General features: G+C 41.5%; 1 protein-coding gene across 1 annotated transcript in view; it reads left to right on the top strand.

Moving 5' to 3' along the window:
- nek7 (NIMA-related kinase 7) overlaps positions 1–22,810 on the top strand; it is a 55,703-nt gene extending 32,893 nt beyond the window's left edge. Inside the window, exons 6-10 of the mRNA XM_079349808.1 lie at positions 3,472–3,580; positions 5,403–5,510; positions 11,741–11,835; positions 19,553–19,666; positions 21,944–22,810. Of these exons, the coding sequence (XP_079205934.1) occupies positions 3,472–3,580; positions 5,403–5,510; positions 11,741–11,835; positions 19,553–19,666; positions 21,944–22,054 (537 nt within the window). The 3' untranslated portion in view covers positions 22,055–22,810. The remainder of the gene's footprint in view (positions 1–3,471; positions 3,581–5,402; positions 5,511–11,740; positions 11,836–19,552; positions 19,667–21,943) is intronic.
- Positions 22,811–23,104: the final 294 nt, after the last annotated feature.

Raw genomic sequence — 23,104 nt, 5'->3', positions numbered from 1 at the left:
CGCAAGGACCTTAAAGGACACAAAGAAGAAAATGCAAAGAAGAGGAGGAAGTCTCGGTTTGGCAGAAAAACCCCCCAACAATTCCATTTTTGTTTTTAGGGCTACCGGTAATTCTTTAGTCAAGTAGTTTAACACTATATCACACACTTCAAAGGAATGTTATCATTGAAGCAGCAAACTGCTGATGTGGTTTTAAAAAAAAAAAATACAACAAAAGGAATGGAGGCAGGAGGTCTGCGGTTTGTGGTTTTTACAGGATTTGGACTAACTGGACACTGAGTCGATCTGAATCATCCATCCCTTACTGAAACCAAAAACCAACTAATAGAAGCCCTCCTGCAAACCTCCTTTAATCCCGTAGTCGTGTGTTGGCATGCCTCGACTGTTCAAGGGAAGTTTTCAAGAATAGAGCAATGATTAATGGTCATAAAGATGCAGCATGTGTTGTGTGAACAGATGTCTTCCTTGTACTTTTTTACATATTACATCTCAGAGGGAGCGACTTGGACAGAGGCTATTTGTAGTTTGTATTTAATCAATTTAAGTTTTAATTGTTTTTTCTAACACATTGACATAGTTATTGTGGCCTTCACACCAGCATGCTCATGCTGTGATATTGTTTTACACCTTCATCATCCTTAAATACGTCTCTTTGTACTCACATAATATGCTGTTTATATCAAGAAATCAAATAGCTGCATTGACCAACAAAACTGATCAAAAAAATCAATCAGTAAATAAAAGAAAATCTGCACTATGTTACTTATAGAAAACTCTTGACTTCATTTCCTCTATATTGAGCTGTTATAATTTAACATGCCAAATTAAAACTGGGTCCAGATGAATGCAAGTGTCTTTTTAAGCTTTGAGCCCAGGGATGTATAAACGTGACCACGTCTTACACCCAGATCCCCTCTGTGTTTTCATGGCAGCATGTTGTTGAAATTGAAGCAGAAGAAAGAACAGGTTTCTTCAAAAGTGAAAAGCAATTCCATCCCAGACTCACCCTGTTATTCAGCTTTGAGTTAGGCCGAACCAGCAGTTATTCTAAAAACCTGCCAGTATATCAAATTAGTGGTGTGCATGTAAAAAGCCCGGTCTTCTCCCATGCATAAATGATGCTGCAGCGTTGTATCGGCACAGCTCGACAAGCTGTTTGCAGTCATACTCAGCAGCTCCACATCTGCACAGTTCAACACAGCAAATTAGGAGAGGCGAGGATTAGTGGTACAAGAGAGTGAACATGGCAGGCTCAGCACACACACATACACCAGTGATATATATCCCACACACACAGACACTGAATACTTACATAGGCTGTACTCTGCAAGTAAAGAATGTGTGGAGTCGACCAAAGTTGACACACACATTTTCTAGAGATGCACTTTACAAAGAGATATCATGGCAGCCTGCAGAGGTACAATAACAAACCACTGAGCATCACTGCTATCATAGCTAAGCAGCCGAGCATGCTGGCAGCATTCAGACTGTGTCATCTCCTTATGGCTACTGACAACTTACAGTCTGATACCAAAGTACACGCCCATCCTCTGCAACATTTGTTCTCTTGCACTGTTCTAAAGGATTTGTTGTTTTTTTTAAATGTAACTGTGGCAGTCCAGAGGTGCGTGCCATGGATTAGCAGCCCCTTCTCCCCTTCCTCCTCCTCCTCCTCCTCCTCCTCAGGCCGTTATGTGAAGTAAACACATTCGTACAGTGTGCCATATTTAAAACAGAAGATCTCTCCCCCCCACCCGCATGAATGAATTTAAATGTTTTTATTCTTTTTGATTTCTCGTCCTCCACGCCGCTCTCTCATCCTCTCTCTCTCTCTCTCTCTCTCTCTCTCTCTCCCTCATTCTCCATTACTCTCTCTCTGACCATCTCAGAATTCAAATGAAATCAAATGGTCCTTGATTTGCATGCACTTACAGAATATTGCATGTGCGGTGTTTGCTGAAAAAGGCATGGAGAAGAGGGTGGTGGTGTTGGTGGGTGTCTATGTGCTCCCACACTGACATCAAACGGTCCTCTGATATGGAAATGGGAGGGCACGGGAAGAATGGCTTCTCAATAAGGCTTTGTTTGGATGTAGGCCAAGGTCTATCCCTCCCTCTCTCAATCTCTATCCCTCTCTTTTTTTTTTCTCACACACCTTCCATCATTTATGCCATTCTTACCTCTGCTTTGCTTCCTTCTATTCTCCACTATATGTAACCTCTTCATTTATCTCACTGCCTTTTTCCTTCCTTTCCGTCTTTCTTCTCTCTCTCTCTCTCTCTCGCTCACTCTCTTACTCTCTTACTCTCTTGACCTCTGACCTCACCTGAGACTATAGGTGTTCTGTTTAAATATACACTCACTACTATAAATACACAACGCTAATGTATTTCCATAAATATAGTAGCCCCGTTAAGAGAGCAACAGGAAGTTAAGAACAGGATAGGTACATCACACAATCCCTTAAATGTTACTTTGTTTCTTGAAGAAAAAAAAAACACCTTATCATAAATACTACTGTGAATTATTCTACTATAAGTCACTATATAATAATAATGTTAATGTTTCTATGTTTTGCGGCGGTTAACTAATTAGCTAACTAACTAACCAGCAGTTCAAACAGATTGTGAACTGATTCTGTTTCAATGCATAAACATGAATGTACAGGTGGTCTGCAAAATGTATTTTGTATGTTCAGACAAACATCCTTAAAAAAACAAGGACCATCAAGGATGTTCACCTGAACTATGTTTAAAGGTCTGATCTATAGTGTTAGCTCTGCTGATAGCCCAGAATTGTTCTTATTGTAAGACTGTCATCCAAGCAGGTGAAAGTTGAGGGTTTTTTATTTTATTTTTTTTAAAACCTTCCTAAGGGATCCATGAGGACACTTCTTACATGTTCTCAGTCTTACCTGCTGCAGTCTCCGCCTCATCTTTATTCATGTCATGGTGTATCAATCAGTCATTCCTCCTAAGTTAAAGCGTGTAACTTTTCTTGATATGGACCACTGTCCTGATGACCTAGAATAACTCACACGGCCGTCCTGAATAAATAAACAAGCTAAAAACATCTGGAGGCACTGTGCCACTGAAGGCTTTACCTTACAAATGAGCTGTGTGTCAGACGGGAGAGCTTTGGAAGGTACCACAGATTTCTTCTCTCTGTTCCTTTGAATGCATGTGCTTTCTATTGTAGGCCATTGACAAAATGAGACAGAGTTTGGTTAGGAAAGGGAGAGACTGTGAGGAGAGGGGTCTGGGTTGCATTAACAGTGGAGTCAGGGCTGGGGACGCAGTCTGGGGTTGGATGCTGAATTAGCAGACAAACATTTTGCTACCATCTTGAAACAGTATTCCGTGTCACTCAAGCCCCCCCCCTTTTTTTTCTCATTTATTTTGAGATATTGTATTTGTAACCTCATATTTGTGTGCGTGTTTGTGTGTGTGTGCTCCTGTGTTTACTTTGCAGCACTTTAAGAAGCAGAGGAGGCTCATCCCAGAGAGAACCGTGTGGAAGTACTTTGTCCAGCTCTGCAGTGCACTCGAACATATGCACTCCAGGAGAGTCATGCACAGAGGTGAGTTTATACATACTCACTCACTTTACAGCTGCGTGAAACTGTGACTGAGCAGGACCACGACAGTGAGACTGACTTTTTTTTCTCTTTCTTATATAGCAGTTGTAGCACACTTGTTATTGTGCTTTCAGCAGCATATGCAGTATGTTTTACAAATATATATTTTTGCTGGTTGCAAAACATTCAATTCTCCAGCACTTCATCAGTGACAGGTTGACATATTTATCACATGACTTAAATATCTGAAGTCCTGCAGCCCCTAATACACACACACACACACACACACACACACACACACACACACACACACACACACACACACACACACACACACACACACACACAGAGTACACACAGAGTACACGAACACTAACACATGCACCCACACATATTTTAACTTTGAGTGATTACCAACATGATGGAGTACTCAAGAAATGTTATCTATTTCATGAGACTTGAATTGAACTACGTTTCTGAATAAAGAAGTTAACTTACTTTTATACTTGTAAAGCAGTAAATTAGCACACCAGTGCTAAGTCCTCTGGAGGATGGCTTTGTGGGGAAACCACTAAGAAATGATGAAGCACATGAAGAATGTCTGAAAGCATATGAACAATTAGAAGCTGAGCTCTTGAAAACCCATTTCCCCTGAAAACTTCTATTTTATACAACCTTTTAGATTTTTTCCACATCACTTTTGTGAAATGTATCTCGGCCATGTAATGGGGTTATAGTCTGTCATTAAGACAAATGATCAACTTTGGAATTGGTTTAATATTTAATTGACAGTATTTTTATGGTAGAATACTCCACTGATTTTACATTAAAGAGGCGTTCTGGATACAGAGAGCTTCTTTCCACAGGGGCCATGAAATACTACCCCACACTTGTCTGTGACTCGTCTGAGAGATGAGTGGACACACGGCCTTACCAGAACAACCAGAACAACGTACCAGAGAGTGTGACACCGAAACAACCCATTGCTTGCTGGTGTTGAGTTTCTGCATCGTGTTCAAAGTCATGTCTCTGCAGGTTGATATCATGTAGCATACTAGCACTACGCCTGGAAGGGGGGACATACAGTATCTGTTAGACGTTCCTGTTTTATAGTATACCAAATAAAATACACCTCGTACTACCTCTTAAGTAGGAAAAACATGAGAAACACAAAACATGAAGTCAATATTTTCTTCAGTTTTAACAGCTTTGATGCATTTGACAGAAAGCTTAAGTGAGGGTGTTAAAGAACATAAAGACCAGAGAACACCGTGTTTATGGGCACATATGCTTTGAGTAGGGCCCAGTCAAATCCAGAACCTGGATTCATGTGTGAAGGCTGCCGTACTAACACACACACACACACACACACACACACACACACACACACACACACACACACACACACACACTCACACTCTTACAGCTGCAGGTGGTGTACTTCCGTTGGACTGACTCTGATTATGGCAGAGGGACACTAATGAACCCTGAGCTCGAATGACCACTTTGCAGAGACCGCCTATTCAAAAGCAGCTTACGATTATATTGGCGCATTACATTTCAAAGGCGGATGCGAGACGGTTCGACGTGACTTTTGAAAAAGCAACCCAAAGAGTGTACCAATACTGTAAACCTAAACAGTTTAAATAACAGGCAGCATATAATACAGCGTTGTTTTCAGAGACAAGGTCATAAAACAATACCTTTTCCCAAATGATCCTCCCTTTCTAGAGAATATTCACTTTTGTTTTTGTTATTTCTTTATTCTACATCTATGGTTATCACTCAATGCAACATTCACCCTGTCTCCTCTCCTCCTCTGCAGATATCAAGCCAGCCAATGTATTCATCACAGCTACTGGAGTAGTGAAACTAGGAGACTTGGGCCTGGGACGATTCTTCAGCTCCAAAACAACCGCCGCTCACTCGCTAGGTAATTTACAATAGTCTCCACATTTAAACACGAGCCTTTTTCTTTATGAACGCACAAACGCTCACTCAGACACTTAGACACGCAGCGGCCCCCACTAATCACCCAGCACTGGATGTGTTTCATTAGGCCCGGTGAGCCTAGAGCCATGTGTCATATAGTCATGCTGCCTCCTACCAAAGGCAGTGCCCCGCCCCTTCATAGGCCACTTAGCCACTTCCTGTTGCCTTGACCTTTAAACCTAACACAGATGAAGACTGTGCCGAGGCCTTCAACACACAGCTCTTGATCGTTGACTCTGTACCATAAAACAAGCCAGCCAACTTTACAATCACGCTCATTGTTGGCTGTGATTGGTGCATTTTTCACTCGTTGCAAATTCAATCATAAGATGTGATGTTGTGGTTTGAATATGTGAGAAATTAAGCTTTTAACCGCTGTCAGTGGGCTTAGGTTAAATTAAACAATAAGAATGGTTTGATGCATTAAAAAGCTTATTTGAACACATAGGTGTTTATGACTTTCGGCTTTGGACTGTCACTCTTCAGGGGTCCTTCCAATAACACATGACAACACATTGAGTGCTGCTCAGTTTCTAACATATGCTAAAACAAGCATGTTGCTTTGCTGTGCCTCGTTTATACACTTCAACTGACAACTTCACTGAACGCCTGAATTTATATTATACAAACAATAAAAGAAAAGACGATATGAATTAATCACTTAGATTCTTAAATTGCACTCACAGTCCTGCTGGTAAATCTTTTTGTGACTGCACATTGAAGTTGTTTAGCGTACCAGAAATAAATGATGTCAAGAGTGAGAAAGTCGATTTTTTGTTTTAAATTGAATTTGTTAAAACTTAGTCAAACTGAAAGAACAAAATGTTTTCATTGAATGACGGTCATTTCTTTCTCAGTGAAAACTGCTGTCATAGAAGCTGTTTATTGTGACTATTGCTGACCGAACTGTGACTCAGCTGTTCCTTGATTAAAGCTTTGTTCAGAGAAGTGAATTAAAAGAGAGGTAAAGCCTGAAATGTTTACAGAAATATGTATATTTAAAGATATACAATAAGCAACAGAACAAATAAAGCTGAAAGTATTATTTCTTTATTATGTGCATGTTAATTGAATTAGAATAATCAAGTCAAAAAAAAAAAAAAAGGGAAACGAAAAGAGGAAAAAATCCAGGATTTGTCTTAATTTGCTTAGTTAGTGCTCACAGTTCTCTCTTGAATCACCGAGTGATGAAGTATCATAAAGAACATGTAGCTCAGGTCATTGTAGTGGAGGGGGTTTAACCTTGTCTATTGGAACATGTGATTGTGCCATCCGACTTTCAGCTTTGGGAGAATGCAGAAAAAAGAAATCCATGAACAAATATAAACGCTGCCATTCGCGCTGTCTCACTTCCTCATGTCAAACAGTTTTTACCACAAACAGAGCGCTATTCTCAGCCCCTGTACAGCAGCAGCCCAGCATTTGGGAAAAGTGTGAATCACATGATCAACTCAGCAGAAGCCCTATCAACTGAGCAGCCTGCAGTGCCAGGAGAGCTGGGTGAAAGCATCTGTGATTGCTCATTAAATGTTGAGTCCACAGCACCCTCTTTAGGCCAACAGAGGATAGGCAGGCCCACACACACACACAGGGGTCAGCTGGAATACTGTCATCATGAATGTGAAGCAACCAAGGCTGCTTCATGAATCTCCTAAAAACTACACTTATTACAGTGACCTATTTCTTTCAGGGCAAAGTAAGAGCATGATTTAGAAAAGTTATATTTGTCTTTTTTTAACTATATGAGGGTTTTAAAAGACTATATAAAGTAGAAAACTGTTTTCTACAGATTACGTTCCCTTTTGTCTCCTTTAACATTTTATGGTTTGTGTCAAGAGCAGATCTGCTGTCTGGCCTTTTTTTTGTCACATATCTTTCAGTCCTGTAACTGTTTCTCTGTCAAATTTGTCCTCCCTTTTCCGCTTTCTTTTTTTCCCTACCTCCACTTTCCATTCCCCCTGTGCCCTGACTTTTAGCTGGAGAGAAAGCCGAAGGTAAAGGTGAATGAGAAAGGAGAGCGAAGATAGAAGGTGTGAGAAAACTCGAGTTGGAGAATGGGAGAAAACACAGAAAGACAGATGAGAAAGCAGTATGTGAGGAAAAGTAGGGAGCATAAGATATAGAAGTACGGGTGACAAAACATCTGAAAATGAAATGTAGACTGTTTTAGGACAGAGTGACAAATAGAGGAAAAATCGAGCAAGACAGGAGAGGTAGGATGGAGATAGAAAGATGAGAGAATCAAACAATGTCTCAGGGAAAAAAAAAGTCAAAGAAAAATGGAAAAAAATCAAGAGAGAGTGATAGAAATGAAGAATGCGAGGAAGAGCAGGATGTGTATGTGTGTGTGCATACGTGGAATCTCGTGCCAACATGGGTCTGTAATGAGCCCAGCCATACCGCTGAACAGTGGAGCAGGGTGGTGGAGAAGAGAAGGAGGTCCAGGCATACAGCCTGTCAGCTCCCAGGCTTTCAACTCTCAGCAGCCTGCACACGCACACACACATGCACACACACGCACGCACGCACGCACGCACACACACACACACACAGACAGACTCTCTTACACACTCAGACTCTTGGTCTCCTATACAGATGTACTTTTATTGATGCACACACAAAAAATGAACTCAAGTGACACATCCACAGTCTTAAACCTGAGACTGACATGAACGCTCATGAGCAGGCAAGAGACGTACACTAAACACTTTATGCTTTTTCATATTAGGGCTGATACGCAGGGCTATAGTGGAAGTTGGATTACTGAAAAAGAACGACAAAAACAATATTGGTCGTAAGTGGAAAGGTGATGCAATCATTAGAGGAATGAGAGACTAGCCAGTTGGCAGAAATAAGTAGTTTAATATACCTGCAATTAACACCTGTAATGAGAGAGGTGTTAACGATGAGTACTGGGGGAAAAGGAAAGAAGAGGGAGAACAAGAAACAGAACGATTTAAGGAAATAATAATGAGGATTTCAACATGTACTTAAAGACTTGGTTATCTTATGGAAGGAAGGAAGCGAGTCGTGAAAGCGAGTGGGGTAGGCGGGGAGCCAAAAAAGAGGGCGAGGGCTCTGCAGGACATACTATAGAAAACCATGAAAACATAATGGGACTATAAGGGAATCCAAAAAAAACCCGCCTTGTGTGACTATGAGATTAAGTCTGTGCTGGCTGTGCTGCTGCTGACAATTTATCATCTTATTTAGTTGAAAATGATGGAGCAAAGGTTCCCAAACTCTCTGCCCAGGGTCTGCTTAAAAGACTGAATCATAGCATCTGAGATTTATGGCTTATAAACACACAGAAATGTAAAAATAGGGGATTGAGAAATGATTTGTGACGATTGATGAGGACTCTCTATGAAATGCTTAACAGTGTTTAAATGGTCCTAAAAAGCTATCAGAAAAAAATGCAACAAGTTTGAGCAATAAATTCAAGAGAAACGGCACGTTAAACTGGGAGGTTAGAAGTCTGAGGCTCTTTATTCAGTGTGGCATCTCACCTCCTATATGACAACAATTACCCTGTTTCACAAAGAACACAGTGTTGTCATAGCCATTCACAATAATGGAAATCAATCCCAACATGACTCTCAATTTATTTGCATGAATAAGTAATGTGCCCTTAATTTAGCATGCTTACTGAGCCCGAGCCTGCCGCTGCAGTTTTTTTAACTCAACTATTAGCATAAGAGAGGCTGATTCTTTTTAATCAACTAATAATGAATGTTAGGGGAGCTTGTTCAGACCTCACCATGAGACCTCACAGCGCTAACACACACACACACACACACACACACATACACACACATACACACACACACACACACACACACACACACACACACACACACACACACACACACACACACACACACACACACACCACAATACCAGCCTGATGACCAATTAAAACCGAAATCCTCAGTCCCTGGCACGCTCTCTCTCTCTCTCTCTCTCTCTCTCTCTCTCTCTCTCTCTCTCTCTCTCTCTCTCTCTCTCTCTCTCTCTCTCTCTCTCTCTCTCTCTCTCTCTCTCTTTTTTTTTTTTTCCTTCCTGGCCTGCCTATTTTTGGAATGACAGGTAACACTAATTTTATTTAAAACGGCACATTTAAGATGGAATTTTTTTTTCTCTCGGTTAAAACAGATCTGCAACCAAACTAAAGAACGTTAGCTTTCATTTCAGTTTCTGTCGACTTCAAACAACAAAGTTCCCCATATATTAGATTTCTTAATTACTTTTACATTCATTGAGTTTCCTCCGACCTGTTAATATGCAGACTGGCTCAGTGTGAACATCTGGGTACAGTACTGCTAGTGGGTGTGTAGTAATGGCTTTTTTCTCCCTACTTCATGCAGGCTGACTGCCTGTTTTTGCCTGAGTGTACACTCATTGACTCAGTTACGCTGTGAAACAAGCTTTTCCTCCATCTTCATTTGTTAGAGGCTTTTTTTTCCACAAATTATTTCAAGAAATATAATAAATGTGAAAATGTGAAATTCTTGTGGAAGGAATAAACTTGAGCAACTTTCATGTTTGATTAGAATAAATGGCTTAGTGCTGCACACCGCAGGCTGAGAGGGAACATTTAGTACTTTGGTTCCCAACTTGAGGTCCGGGATCCTCAAGAGCGGTTCACCAAAGATCTCAGGGAGCCAGGCTTTGTCTGCTCTGAGGTCTTCAAAATCAGATTTTCACATTTTAAAATTAAAATCATGATAACAGGCTTACCGCGTAGTTTATACAATGATATTTTGGTAAGAAGAAGCTTCACCTTTTGGCTTTTATCAGTAAGAGACAATAAAAGATAACTGTGCATTTTGACAGCAATGTATCATTTTAATGTGTCAAAGGGGGTCAAAGGCTTTTCTTAGGTCCATGTGAAGGGGGTTAATGAATGATAGGTTCGAAACACTGATTTAAAAAAACAACAACCCAATAAACAAACCAAAACAATCAAATGTATTCCAAATAGGTCATTGATCTGTCATGTAATCAGACGAGCGACTTAGTAAATTTCACTGAAGCTATTCAAATAAAAGAAACAGAATTAATAATAAAGATGAAGTATTGTAGCATAAAAAATAACCCAAATATAATAATAATAATCAGTGAGGATCTCAAGCAGAATGCAGAAAGACATTGATTTTTTTTGACATGTGAAGCTAGCTAGACTAGCCTACCCACATTGTCAAGAGCTTATGTGCAACGATCCTGATGATGGACGTCGTACACCAACTCAGCAGAGGCTGCGTCGAGCTGTCATATTCATATTCCAGAAAGCCTTCATTCACACGTTTGCCTGGGAGGATGTGGAATAAGCAGCCTGAGAGCTGCTCAGCACAGGTTAGCGGCCCGCTATAATTTCCATCCTTTAACCATATGTGATTAATATAAAACCTCTGCTGGATGTGCTTGATAGACTTTTATATTGAAATCACAGCAAACAGAAAGCAAATGAAAAAAGCAGCCAGTCAGACTCAGTTAAGAAAGCAGCAAATATCCAAAGCTTCCTGCAGTGTGTTACTGAGTCAATGTTGAGTTGCGGTTCCTCTTTGCGTCCAGTTGGGTGAAGGTCTGATTCTCTGGAGCTCTGCCAGCCGCCGTGGCAGTGTGGGGATTCTTGAGTTTCCAAACCAGAACCAGAAATGGGCCAACTTTTAAGGCTCCACAGCTGCTCCCCGGGCATATTCTCTGACTACTGTTTCAGATCATTACCGAGCCGCAGTAATCAAAACTGATTCATGTACATTTTGTGTGTCTGCTGCACATATGCATGCAACTTTGTGGTACTTGTAGAATAGCATGCATTGTATCAGTGAACATGATGATATGTAATGTAATTAAATATTGTTTTACTCGAGCTTCCTTGAAATTAGCAGATGATTTAATTTAAAATCTTTCGTAAGTTTTTGTTTTGGAAACTTTTCCTTTAAAATGGAGAGCGTCCCGACCTCTGACTGAGTCCCGTTTTGAAAAGATTTCACCGACATGTTTTATGGTCATCTTCTATGTGCTTCTGATGAACTGTGTGTATTGCAATGCAAAATATCAGAGCTGATTTTCTTTGTCCTTTTCTACCTTTGCCTATCTCCGTCTCTCCCCCCCCCCCCCCTCACTCAACCCCTCCACTCTCTCTCTCACTCTCTGCCTCTGTTCTAGTGGGTACTCCTTACTACATGTCACCGGAGAGGATACATGAAAACGGATACAACTTCAAATCTGACATCTGGTCGCTAGGATGCCTGCTGTACGAGGTAAACTACGAGAATATGTGCACACACTGTCACCTTCACAGTCGACTGTTCGAGTGACGTGCGAACACATCAGCTCTGACTCACACACACATACACACACAAACACACAAACAAACAGACCATCCTCAATCCCATATACAGTGGAGTAGTATTCACCTGCGCTGTGTCAATGTGAATGTGCTACATTTACGTCCAATTTAACTGCACGTCCTAATTTAGAATAATAACAAACACAGTTTTTAAACAGTGTGGCACAATTCATTGCACTTTGACTCGTACTGCGATATGAGCATTGAAATAAACACATCACAAATGTCTGAATTTATCGCGATACATAATGTTTAAATGCACAGTAAGTAATGCTGTAGTATGAAGGCAAAGTTTTCACTCTAAAGACAGTAAGATGACGCTCAAGCAAGCTATCTGTTACTGTCACAATATGTTGTCCCAATTTCATGGAGAACGAATGCAGTATGAATTTATTTTGGATTTATGATGAACGCTAGGGACCGAGAGTTACATGCAGCTACAGCTAACATGAGAATGTAGGAGACTTTGAATTTGTGCACGTAGTTGTGCCTAATCATGCACAAGACACCTGGAAAACACACTAAAGAGCATCTAAAACCAAAAAAATATGGGATCTTTAAAAAACATTTCTGTAAATACATCAGTTAGCCAAAAGGCAAATTTTCATCTGTCGTCCCTGGCCAGGTTTTAAAAAAGGCTCCCTGGAAAATCAAAACAAATTCAAACATTGCTAAAAGCTACACATAGAAATAATATGGCAGTTTTCTGTGCTGAGTTTATATCAATAAGGTATTTTTGGGCCGTATTCCATGTGTTTATCCTTTTTGTCTTTATTTCAACTTGCTCAGCTAAGGCCGAAGACTTTTTCGGTTAAAAGTGACGTTGCCAGAGAACCTGCGAAACGTTGAAGATCAAGAGACAGAAGGGAACCGACATGGCCATGTGTTTTAGATAAGGCCGCCCGGTGACACTGACTAGTTTGATTAGTCAGGAGCGAAACACCACAGGGCTCTGCTGCAGACCACACTGAGTGGAAAGAAGCCCAGGAGGAGGGAACAAAGGGGAGAAAGTGAGGAGGAGAACAATGATGGACATGGATGATAGCAGTCAATCTGATGTTTCACCTCAGCAACCTTCACATGCACTTAATACCCACACACACACATCCAGAGACAAACTGTCGGCAGAGGAAACACCCACATTTTCCTCTCCTCCTCTCTCCTAACTCCCCCGAGTAGCTGATCACTTGGGCTGCATTTCAACGCACCAGTGACTACAGCTTCTCTACAGCGCCTCGGGCATAGAGGTGGAGAATGCGTGAGGAAGAAGTTTTAGCTCAGCTTGCAGGTCATGGTTGCTCAGAGACCACAGTCCTTCATGCTAATTAGTTTCCCACAATGCACCGAGGCAATGCATGGCTTTGGTTGGCTGAAAGCAGTGGGTGCTGTAGGTCACATTCCGTTTTTGGTACTTTATTATGTCTCTTGCTGGTGTGTTTTGCACAAGGAGGATGCTACTTTCACCATGAATACAAAACAGACTGCAGACTCCTGTTGCATACTTTCTGCAGATATGAGATTTTGGCACCAAAGATGCCCTTCAAAAATAAAGTTAAACTACTTTTGATCTTCAGGGAGATCTTTTCATTTTTTAAATGTGAGTTGATTCGAAACAACACACCTTTGTTCTTTCTATTTGTGACTGTTTGAGTGGCTCTTTCTGCATTATGTGTCACTCACATTAGGTAAAGACATTAATCAAACAATTTGATTGCTTTAATTGTAGGTGGAGAACCTCTGTTGAAGAAGTACTTCATGTGCAGCCAGAGCCCTGGTAGTTTCCCAGTTTCAGAGGGGGAGCAGTCCATTGATCTTTTATGACTATCCACCTAAATAAAACCTGCTGGGGGTCAGTGTCTGGATTGAATACTTACAAAGCAGGATAGAGGCCAGAGGTGAGAACAGGGAAGGACAGAACAAGAGAGCCATGGAGAGAAAAGAGGAAGACTTACTGCTGAGGAGGCAGGCAAAAAAGAAGATGTAAGGGGTAACAAGTTTGGGAACCTATATAGGCATATAGGAAGCTAGAGAAGGGAAAGGAGATGGGCAGTAAAGGTCTTCAGAGAGAATAAAAAGAACTATGCGATAGAAGGTTAGAGGGAGCAGAGGGTAAGAAGTGGAAAATAACAAATAGCAAGAGAAGGGTTATAGATTGCTGGAGAGAAGGGAAAGATGGAGGGGGGTTCATTCAGAGAGAAAGAGCTGCACGTATAAGAGCAGATACAGAACTCCAGCCATCAGGTCAAGGTGAGCCATGCAAGAGCCTGTGGAGATAAAGATTTTACAACCTCATTGTTACCAGAGCGGTGCTCACCATGCCATGCATATTCTCTTTGAAGAGCAGACTCCTGGTTTCCACTCTTCTTGGTGAGAGGGCTCCACAGTGCATTCTGTGTCAGGAAACTTACCTCTTTTTCTCAGACAAACTCGCTCCTCTATCTCCTCCCCTCTGCTATGTTTCCCTCCATATGCCTCCCTTTTCCTCACTTAACCTTCAGGCAGAAGGAATTCACATAGAAATCCACGCCTGATCCCTTTGGTACTCATTGATTTCACTCTGAACATACAGTAAGCACCGAGGTTTGTGCTGCTCTATGTGTGTGTGTGTGTGTGTGTGTGTGTGTGTGTGTCCATGAGTGCGTATCTTTATCCCAGGGAGTTTGGTTCCTTGTATGAGAAACAGTTCCATTCGAGAGCGCCTGCCTTTTTTATTCTTTCGCCTGGGGGTTGGGAAAGGGTCCGAAGGGTCCGCCCGTCAATACCTGGTCATTGTATCTGCGTCTATCTTTATCTCCCATTCTGTTTGATCCCTTTCTTCATGTGTCCAAACTCATTACATCACCTGACCCTGTCTGGTGCCCCTCACACAAACCCGCTACGCTGTGACACGCAGGGATGCTGCAGCTGCTGTAGTTGTCTCCCAGGGTGACCGGTCACGCACCAGCCAATCAGATTGTGGTCTCTTAGCACTCTCTATCATGTATGCATTAGTTATTCCTGTATTAACTAGCTTGGTATTTAAAATAGAGGCCTTTTACACACACACACACACACACACTGTGCAGATGTTATGTTGCTGCTGTGTTTTGTGTGAATCTGAGCAGCAGAGGGGGAAATCTCGAAAAGCTTTACTGGAATGTGCGTCCGTCCTGCAGGAGCTCAGCGATCCATACCTCTGACTGTGCTCATGTCTCATGCCTCCTGCTTTATTCCTCTACCTCCTCTCTTGTTTTGCTGTTGGTTTTATGAGGCCCAAAAAAATGCTGGGCTCTGAGCAGCTGGCGTTTACGTGTAATGTTGTTGGCCCTGTTGCTCACTCTCTACAGGTTCTTAAAAAAGGAAGAAGGGTTTTATACACAAAGCCTGCTGCTTAGCATCTTTCCTTTCATCCTTCGGGTGTATAACTGTTATTAAAAAAACAAAACAAAACAGGGCAACAAGCATAGACGTCCCAGGCATCCGATTCCATGTCATTTATTGTTTGTATTTATAAAGTAATTGCAAGAAACTTGTGCATGTGAGTACGAGAACGTTGCTAATGTACTTGGGTAAATTATACAGTTTTTTCTCTTTTTGGGATTTTTTAAAGTTTCAGCGCTCTTTTTTCACTTGGATGAATATAAAAACAGACACTGCGTTGGTTAAATATACGTTATAAAAACACAGTGTTAAACTTGAGTCTTCTCCTAGTGCGTCTTAATTAGATGGATCCATAGATGTAGGTAGTGGGACTCGTCCCTGTTTTTGTGCTAAGCTAACAAGCTGAAGCTTCATATTTCGTGGACGTATACGTGAGATACACTGACTCACACATTCAACTTTCATCAGGAAATAAAATCATTGCCTGTCTTGAAAATGTTCAACCTTAAAATGGCAAAAATACAAAAGTCCCTCTGTAAGTTTAACTGCGGTGGGATGGGACCGTTCCTTTTATTCGTTTTCCTCAAAAATCAAACCCACCAGAACAATCCGCGCCTTTGATTTCCGTCCTCCATTCTTCATCTTCTTATCTGTCTTCCCTCCCTCTCCCCTTTTTAGTGTGTTGAAGTGAAGCAGTCATGGCTCCACTGGGTGTATGTATATTTTTAATGACTGTCCCTGCACTTTGACTTATTGCCTTGATTAATATATCATCATAAAACCACATGAAGGACCAGTGAGCACATAAAAAAGTCATGCTTTCCTCGCTTTCACTGTGCGTTTCTAAGTATATGAGAGATGTACACCCACATACAAAATATATCCTTTTTCATATGTGTGTTATGATTAGGTGTTTATTTTCATGGAGCTGTAATTTAATGTGGCCTTATAAATGAGTGAGAAGCCTTTCAGTCCCAGGGTGGAGCGGCCACAGGGAGAGAGAGGGGTTAGGGAGATCCTGGATCCTTATCCAGCTCCTTTAATTGGCGTACAGGGAGAGAAGCCAGAGAGAGCCAGAGAGAGCAGGATCACTTTTAATTAAGCTGGAAGGCCAAATCCAGACCTTTAACATGGGCAGGGATGCTAGCTTTACATGCCGGGGCCGGAGAAAGAGCAGAGCCTGCCCAGTTGAAGAAGAACTCTGGAACAAAGGAGGGAGGACGAGTGTGTGTGTGTGTTTGTGTGTGTGTCTGTCTGTGTGTGTGTGTGTGTGTGAGTGAGAGCGTGTGCTGGACTCTGTGTTTGCAGGGTTGTGCATACTTTCTGCCACCAGCAGCTCACACCCCTTAGACAGACAGCAGGCATGCGTGTGCATTGTATGTCTTTGGAATATCAATGAACCTTACACACACACACACACACACACACACACACACACACACACACACACACACACACACACACACACACACACACACACACACACACACTGTTTTATACTCACACACTGGGGCCTCAGAGGTCAGAGAGTGAGTCAATCATCTAACCTATTGCGACGACACACTCTGGAAAAAAAAAAGGTGTGTGTGTGTGTGTGCGCTCAGAGCAGGGGGCCGGCAGCTGTCAGGGGCTCGGAGCAGCAGGCACTAATGAAGCAGATGAATAGTGCAAAAACTCCCAAATACAAACAGGACAGTTGACATTTTTCATCTGTCAAAAGCAGAAGATGCATGAAACAACGAGGGGGTCTTGTTTAACCCTTTGCCTCCTGGTGTCTGGAGCCGGCTGGTTTTGTCTGTTTTTCTCCTGCATACTGAGAAATGTTAAATTCAGGGAAACCCCATAAGAGGGTCCATTTTGCCTTTTACACAACATTAAATAGTGTTAAATAATTAAGTTATAAAAAGTGATTTCCAGCATTGTCCTTTCCAAGTCATTGAAACCAACGTTAATAATCAGCATTATTTAGTCAACCAGTACATCTCTTTTAAAGACGGCAAGCTGAGTCTGCCTACCCTCGAGTTTTTCTGCACTTACCAAGCTATCAGGGTTTTTTTTTTTGTTGTTTTTTTTTTTGATAATAATAAAAACAATTAACGGTGGCTTTTGGCCTTTGTGATAAATGTCTCATGGTAAAATCTGCGGCCGAGACTGTCCAATCAGCTGTTATTATATTCAAACTGTTGAATCAGCAGCTGTAACATAAAGGTTATTTCAAAACAAAAATGGACTCCTCCCTGCGCCTTCAGTATTAAAGTCTTGCTCTCATGCACTGTTTTTTTTAGTTGGAATCTGAACCAGTGAGAAAAGACCCCCACTTTATTCCATGTGTAATAAAGGATGTGTATGTCCAATTAGATTAAACACGTTTCATACAATCATATTTACTTTCTGTTGTTGTGCAGCACTCATACAAACTTATAAAGAACTGATATCATCTTATTTATTCAAAAGCTTGTTATCAGAGCTGAGCAGAATAGCAACTCGATCACGTTTACAACTTTAACATGTTTTTTTATATAAAGACAACACTAACTTAGTCATCAATCTTTCTATCTGGTAACATTACTACGATACGACAGACTGCATCTACCTTCATGTGTGACGGTAAATGTACAAAGTCATCCTTCCATGCTGATTCTGAGTTTTTAAAGACCTCCAATACAATATGGACTTTTTCTGTTTGTTTGTTCTTGTCTCTAAATTGCTTCAGAATCAAATGTGAAGTCTTAGATCACAGTTATGAAGTAATGATACTTACAAAACGGATTGAGATCATAACTGACAGACGCAGGGATACAAATGTGCTCACACATCTCATCACTGTGTCAGAGAGGAGGAGATGTGTCCAAGCAAACAGAGAGAGGGGGGTCCTTTTTACTTTGTGACTTTCTGTGAGAATATCCTGAATGATCGTTTGACTGAGGTTCTATCGTTGACATAATGACTTCCCACTGGAAGCTCGGGCTCAGACTCTGCCAGCTCGTAGGGAGGAAGAACTTTCTCCATCTGTGCAGGAAAAAAATAAATAAATAACGTTGGCGATGTTCATGTTACTTTCGTGGAATTGTCAAAGGGTTAAATTTTGTCAACATGTTTATAGAAAATGTTCTTTTAACTTTTAGTTAAGATCAACAAAAGCTCTGAATGAACATTTTCAGTAGTCTGTAAGTTTAAAAGTAAGATTCTCACTGATGTACCGTCCTCTGTGTGGAACGATTCTGTTTGGATTAATATGTAGACATGTTGTCGTTGTTTTTCACACCAATTAACAGGCTGTCAAACACATCACTCATTTTCGGTATGATAGTAAAGAGACAACAGCTTTTTGTTTTTTTCTGTTTCTAATTTTAATCAATCCATTATGAAACAGCTGTGTTGTCTTTCTCATCCTTTTTTTTTGGCTGATTTTTTCCTATTTTTCCTCATGTATGTAGTATCAGTAACATTAAACATGTGACACTTATCTACGTCACATGTCACCTCGGAGGAATTCAAGTCTTGTTTAGCATTTATTTGAACGTCCTCTCCTCTGGAAGTCATGGTTGCACTCTGCTACAAGCTTCACCTTTACATGCACCTTTTGTAGGGAGTGAGTCAGCCACTCAGCCTGGCAAAAATGGCATGCAATATTTTCTATTTTTAGAAAGGCAACTGGGTTTCCTCACCTTTTTCCACTAAGCCAACATCTCCTTATCCCTTCTACTCTTCCTTACCCTCCCCGCCTGCCTCTCCTCTCCTCTCCTCTCCTCTCCTCTCCTCTCCTCTCCTCTCCTCTCCTCTCCTCTCCTTGCATTAGACTTCTACAGTATACAGTTTGTCTACGACTCCAGCAAACTGAGCAATTCACTTCCCTCAAACGTGTGCATCGCAACCACTCCCCTCACACTCTCCTCTGTCTTACTCCAACCCTTCATTTCTTCTTCAAGTTTTCCAAGAAGCCCTAAAGAAGGATCTGCAAACTAGAGGAAAAACAAACATACAAGCCAAGGAAAGATGATAAGGATTTTTTTTCACCTTTGGTTAGCTTGAAAATGAGCCCACCACTCATTCCGGTACAACAAAAACTTAAATATCGACCTGTTGTCTGCCTTTATTTGTTTCTCATACTGAAGCGCTCCTTAAATCAATAAGTCTTCTGTGTAGGACCAGTTGAAATTCGGACCAGGTTTTTTTTTCCTGGACTCTCCCTCAGTCTTTTGCTTTGGTCCTCTCTCCCCTCTCCTCTAACTCTCTCTGACCTTTGTCCTTCTGTCTTTATTTTTCAGATGGCAGCCTTACAGAGTCCGTTCTATGGAGATAAGATGAACCTTTATTCCCTTTGTAAGAAGATAGAACAGTGTGACTACCCCCCTCTTCCCTCAGATCACTACTCAGAGGAGGTGAGTACGTTTTCCTTTACTCCTGATAAATCTACTTACAGACCTGCTCAGTGTTTTAATAAAGACTCGACTCGAGAACTTCTTTTAAACAAACTTTAGCAAAGCATTCATTTTTCGTCTTTTTTCTTAAGCAATGGTGGACGGCTTCTCTTTCTCTGTGCCAGTTTGTCTGATTTTTACTGGTGTTGACTATAAAAAAGAATTAATATGTAAGTGAAATCCACCCAACTCTCTGCGCCACAGTGCAACGTAATCTTTCTCTGTGATCAAAAGGCCAGCTATGATTTTAAACCGTTTGAAAATTAAATGCACATATCAAAAGCATCTGGCCATGCTACAAAGTGAGCCGAAACTAAATTGGCTTGAGTGTCATGTTTCCCTTACTAAATGTTAAATCATCTGCTGTAATTTTTGCAGACTTACCCGTGCACAAAATGAAATGCAGTCAGGCTGTGGTTAAAGATGGCCTTATTGCTGATTGGTGATGACGTGTGTATGAATGCACGGCGCTTTGTGTTTGCGTGACCTCTTTGTGTGGGTGGCATCTTTTTCTTCTTTTCTCAAAGATATACATGAAGTCAAAACACATGCCAAAAAACTCTACACACTCAGAGGTACACATGCAATCAGGTACAAGATCCATTTAGCATCGACACTGTGCTTTGATACTGTGTGTGTGTGTGTGTGTGTGTGTGTGTCTGTGTGTGTGTCTGTGTGTGTGTCTGTGTCTGTGTTCTTTGCTTGATAATAATTACTGCATAGCTTCCATACAAAGGACAGCGGGTAAGAGGATCAGTGTGCTTGCAGGTTTCTTTGACATACACAACAATGTACATAAAAAATATGATCAAACTTAATTTAATTCCGCTTTTATCGATCATAAATATGTTGTTTATCTGCACACACAAGTCATTTACAGTGGTGAGCTTCATTAATGGCTGATTAGTTGAATAGTAAACCCTGATGGTGAGGCGGCGGGCTTTCAATGTACATTTGTGTTTTCTTCATTAGGTTCATAAAGGCTCATTTATTGGGGCCTGTGTGTGTGTGTGTGTGTGTGTGTGTGTGTGTGTGTGTGTGTGTGTGTTTGTATGTGCAGGACCAAATAGAAAAATGTGTATATTTTGTTGCAACAGCTCCCTTACTCCACACATACACCACACTGAGCTCCTGCGTTGCCCCACATGTCACCCCCTTCCATGAGAAAGGGAGACAAAGTGAAAGAGAGAGGGAATGATCGAGCGAGAGACAGGGCGATGGAGAGATGGAGATGAGGGGGGTGCCTGCAGCGCCTGTCTGGATGTAAACAATGCTCCTGAAGGATCGGCAGCAAACTGTCAGCTGCTCATCTTTGTTGTGTCATTTAACCATCTCCGTCTACGCTCCCCCCCACACGCCTCCCTTCACTAACTCGCACCCCCCCTCCCTCCACCTGACACCCCCACCCCACTCGCCATGCAAAGAAGCGCATGAATATTTTACATATCTGCCCCCCCCCATCTCTATTCTGTGGGACTAATTCTCAGACTGTCTGAATTTGCATCTTTCTCCCACTTTCTCTTGCACACACACACACACACACACACACACACACACACACACACACACACACACACACACACACACACACACACACACACACATCCAAACACAGCGGCGGCTGACGAGAACTCGTCCAAGCCGGTGCCATGCAACAGCGGCCATGAAGTCGGCAGATGGTTACCATAGCGACCTCGCGTAGATGTTCTTTTTTTTTTTTTTTTCCCTCCCCATCTTTTATTCTCTTCTTCTTCTTTTTTTTCTTTTCTTTTTTTTTTAATGATGGCGGTGGCTGTTCCGCCTGCGAGCCTGTCTATCTATCTGCTCCAATCAGCCGCTTCGCTTGGCTTCAAGTGTAAGCGCTGTCTCCGGATGGCAACGGAGTGGCATCAGTGTATGCGTGCGAGTGGGTGTGCCTGTGTCTGTGTGTGTGTGTGTGTGTGTGTGTGTGTGTGTGTGGGCCTCAGGTAAAAGTGAAATCAGTAAACCATTAAGCGATTAGCGCGCTAACCCAGCCTCAGCTCGGGTACTTGTTGCTGTGTAAGTGAAATTAAAGGCAGAGCTCTTTAGGAGGCATTAAAATATGAGCAGTTCTGTTAGCCAGAGTTTTTTTTTTCATTCATACATCTGCTTTTTTTCTTTCAAATGTACAATTAAATCTCAATGTCACTGACTGTATTATTTCTCTCTTTACCTCCTTACCACCTTCCCCTCCCCCCTCCCCGTCCCTTTCACCAGCTGAGGAACTTGGTAGATATGTGCATCAACCCCGACCCGGAGAAGAGGCCGGACATCGCCTACGTGTACGACATTGCCAAACACATGCAGAACATGACACAAGGCAGCTAAGCCTGGAGTTACACACACCTGAGCTTGCAGAAGTCCCCCCCCTCCTTTGCTTTAGATGCTGGACTCATACACATTTATCAGCTTTCATACGATAACTAACTCATAAGTTAAGCCCCCTGTGTTCATTAGAACGTGCTACATATTACTATTTTAAAGGTGATGGTTCTGTTTCTAACATGACACCAAACCTTATCTGTGCTAGGATAAAGATTTAAGAGATTTTGCTTAGATGTCAGACAGAACTCTCCTTCTTGAGACTTATATAATGTTACATCGCTGAGAGTCAAAGTATTGAAACTCACGTGTGTGGTTTCCATTCAGTGAAGTCAAAGTGTTCTTTAGCAGCTGTGCTGAGCAGATGCTACATAGAACATGAACTCTACATATGAAACAGTTCATGCAGATATCTAAAATGGCCTTAAAAGCTTTTGTTGGGTCTCATGAGTAGGGATAGGTAAAGTTATATTTAGAGAAACTAAACGATGTCTTTACTGAGAACACTGTGGTTACTTTCTGTTCTGAGCTTTCTCCTTAAAACCTTGATGTTTTCTTGACGTGACATTTGAACACATCATTCTCACATTTTATTTACTTGTGCCTTAAAGTCATTCCACTGCTCATGCTAATTAGTAATACAGTGTACTGTACGAGTGCAGAACCGGCCTAAAAGTCTCCATGAAACAGAGCAACATTAGCAAACGTCTTCAAAAATGTCAAAGATTTCACACAAAGAGAAATTACAATCAATGTAATGTACTCTCTAATGCTTTAATGGGATATTTTATGCAGATGATAAATGGATCTTCAATTCTTGGGGACTTGAATAGAACCGGGTTTTGATCCTAATCCCTGCTCATGAGACCTCTGGACAGCAAGTGACACAAAGAAACACAGCCTGAAAACTTTGAGCACGACAGTTAAAGAGAAGAGACTTTTACTCAATGGCAGAAAAAAGAGAGCGATCTAAAAGAGTGTTTGATGGTTGAAGCTTAGTTGTGTTGCACTTTTGACCCTGGTACTGGAAGTCTGGCAGGGTGTTAATGTCTAATG

The sequence above is a fragment of the Symphodus melops genome (genome assembly GCF_947650265.1).
Source record: "Symphodus melops genome assembly, chromosome: 8".
NCBI classification, from domain to species: Eukaryota; Metazoa; Chordata; class Actinopteri; order Labriformes; family Labridae; genus Symphodus; species Symphodus melops.
This window is presented reverse-complemented; position numbering and strand designations above follow the sequence as displayed.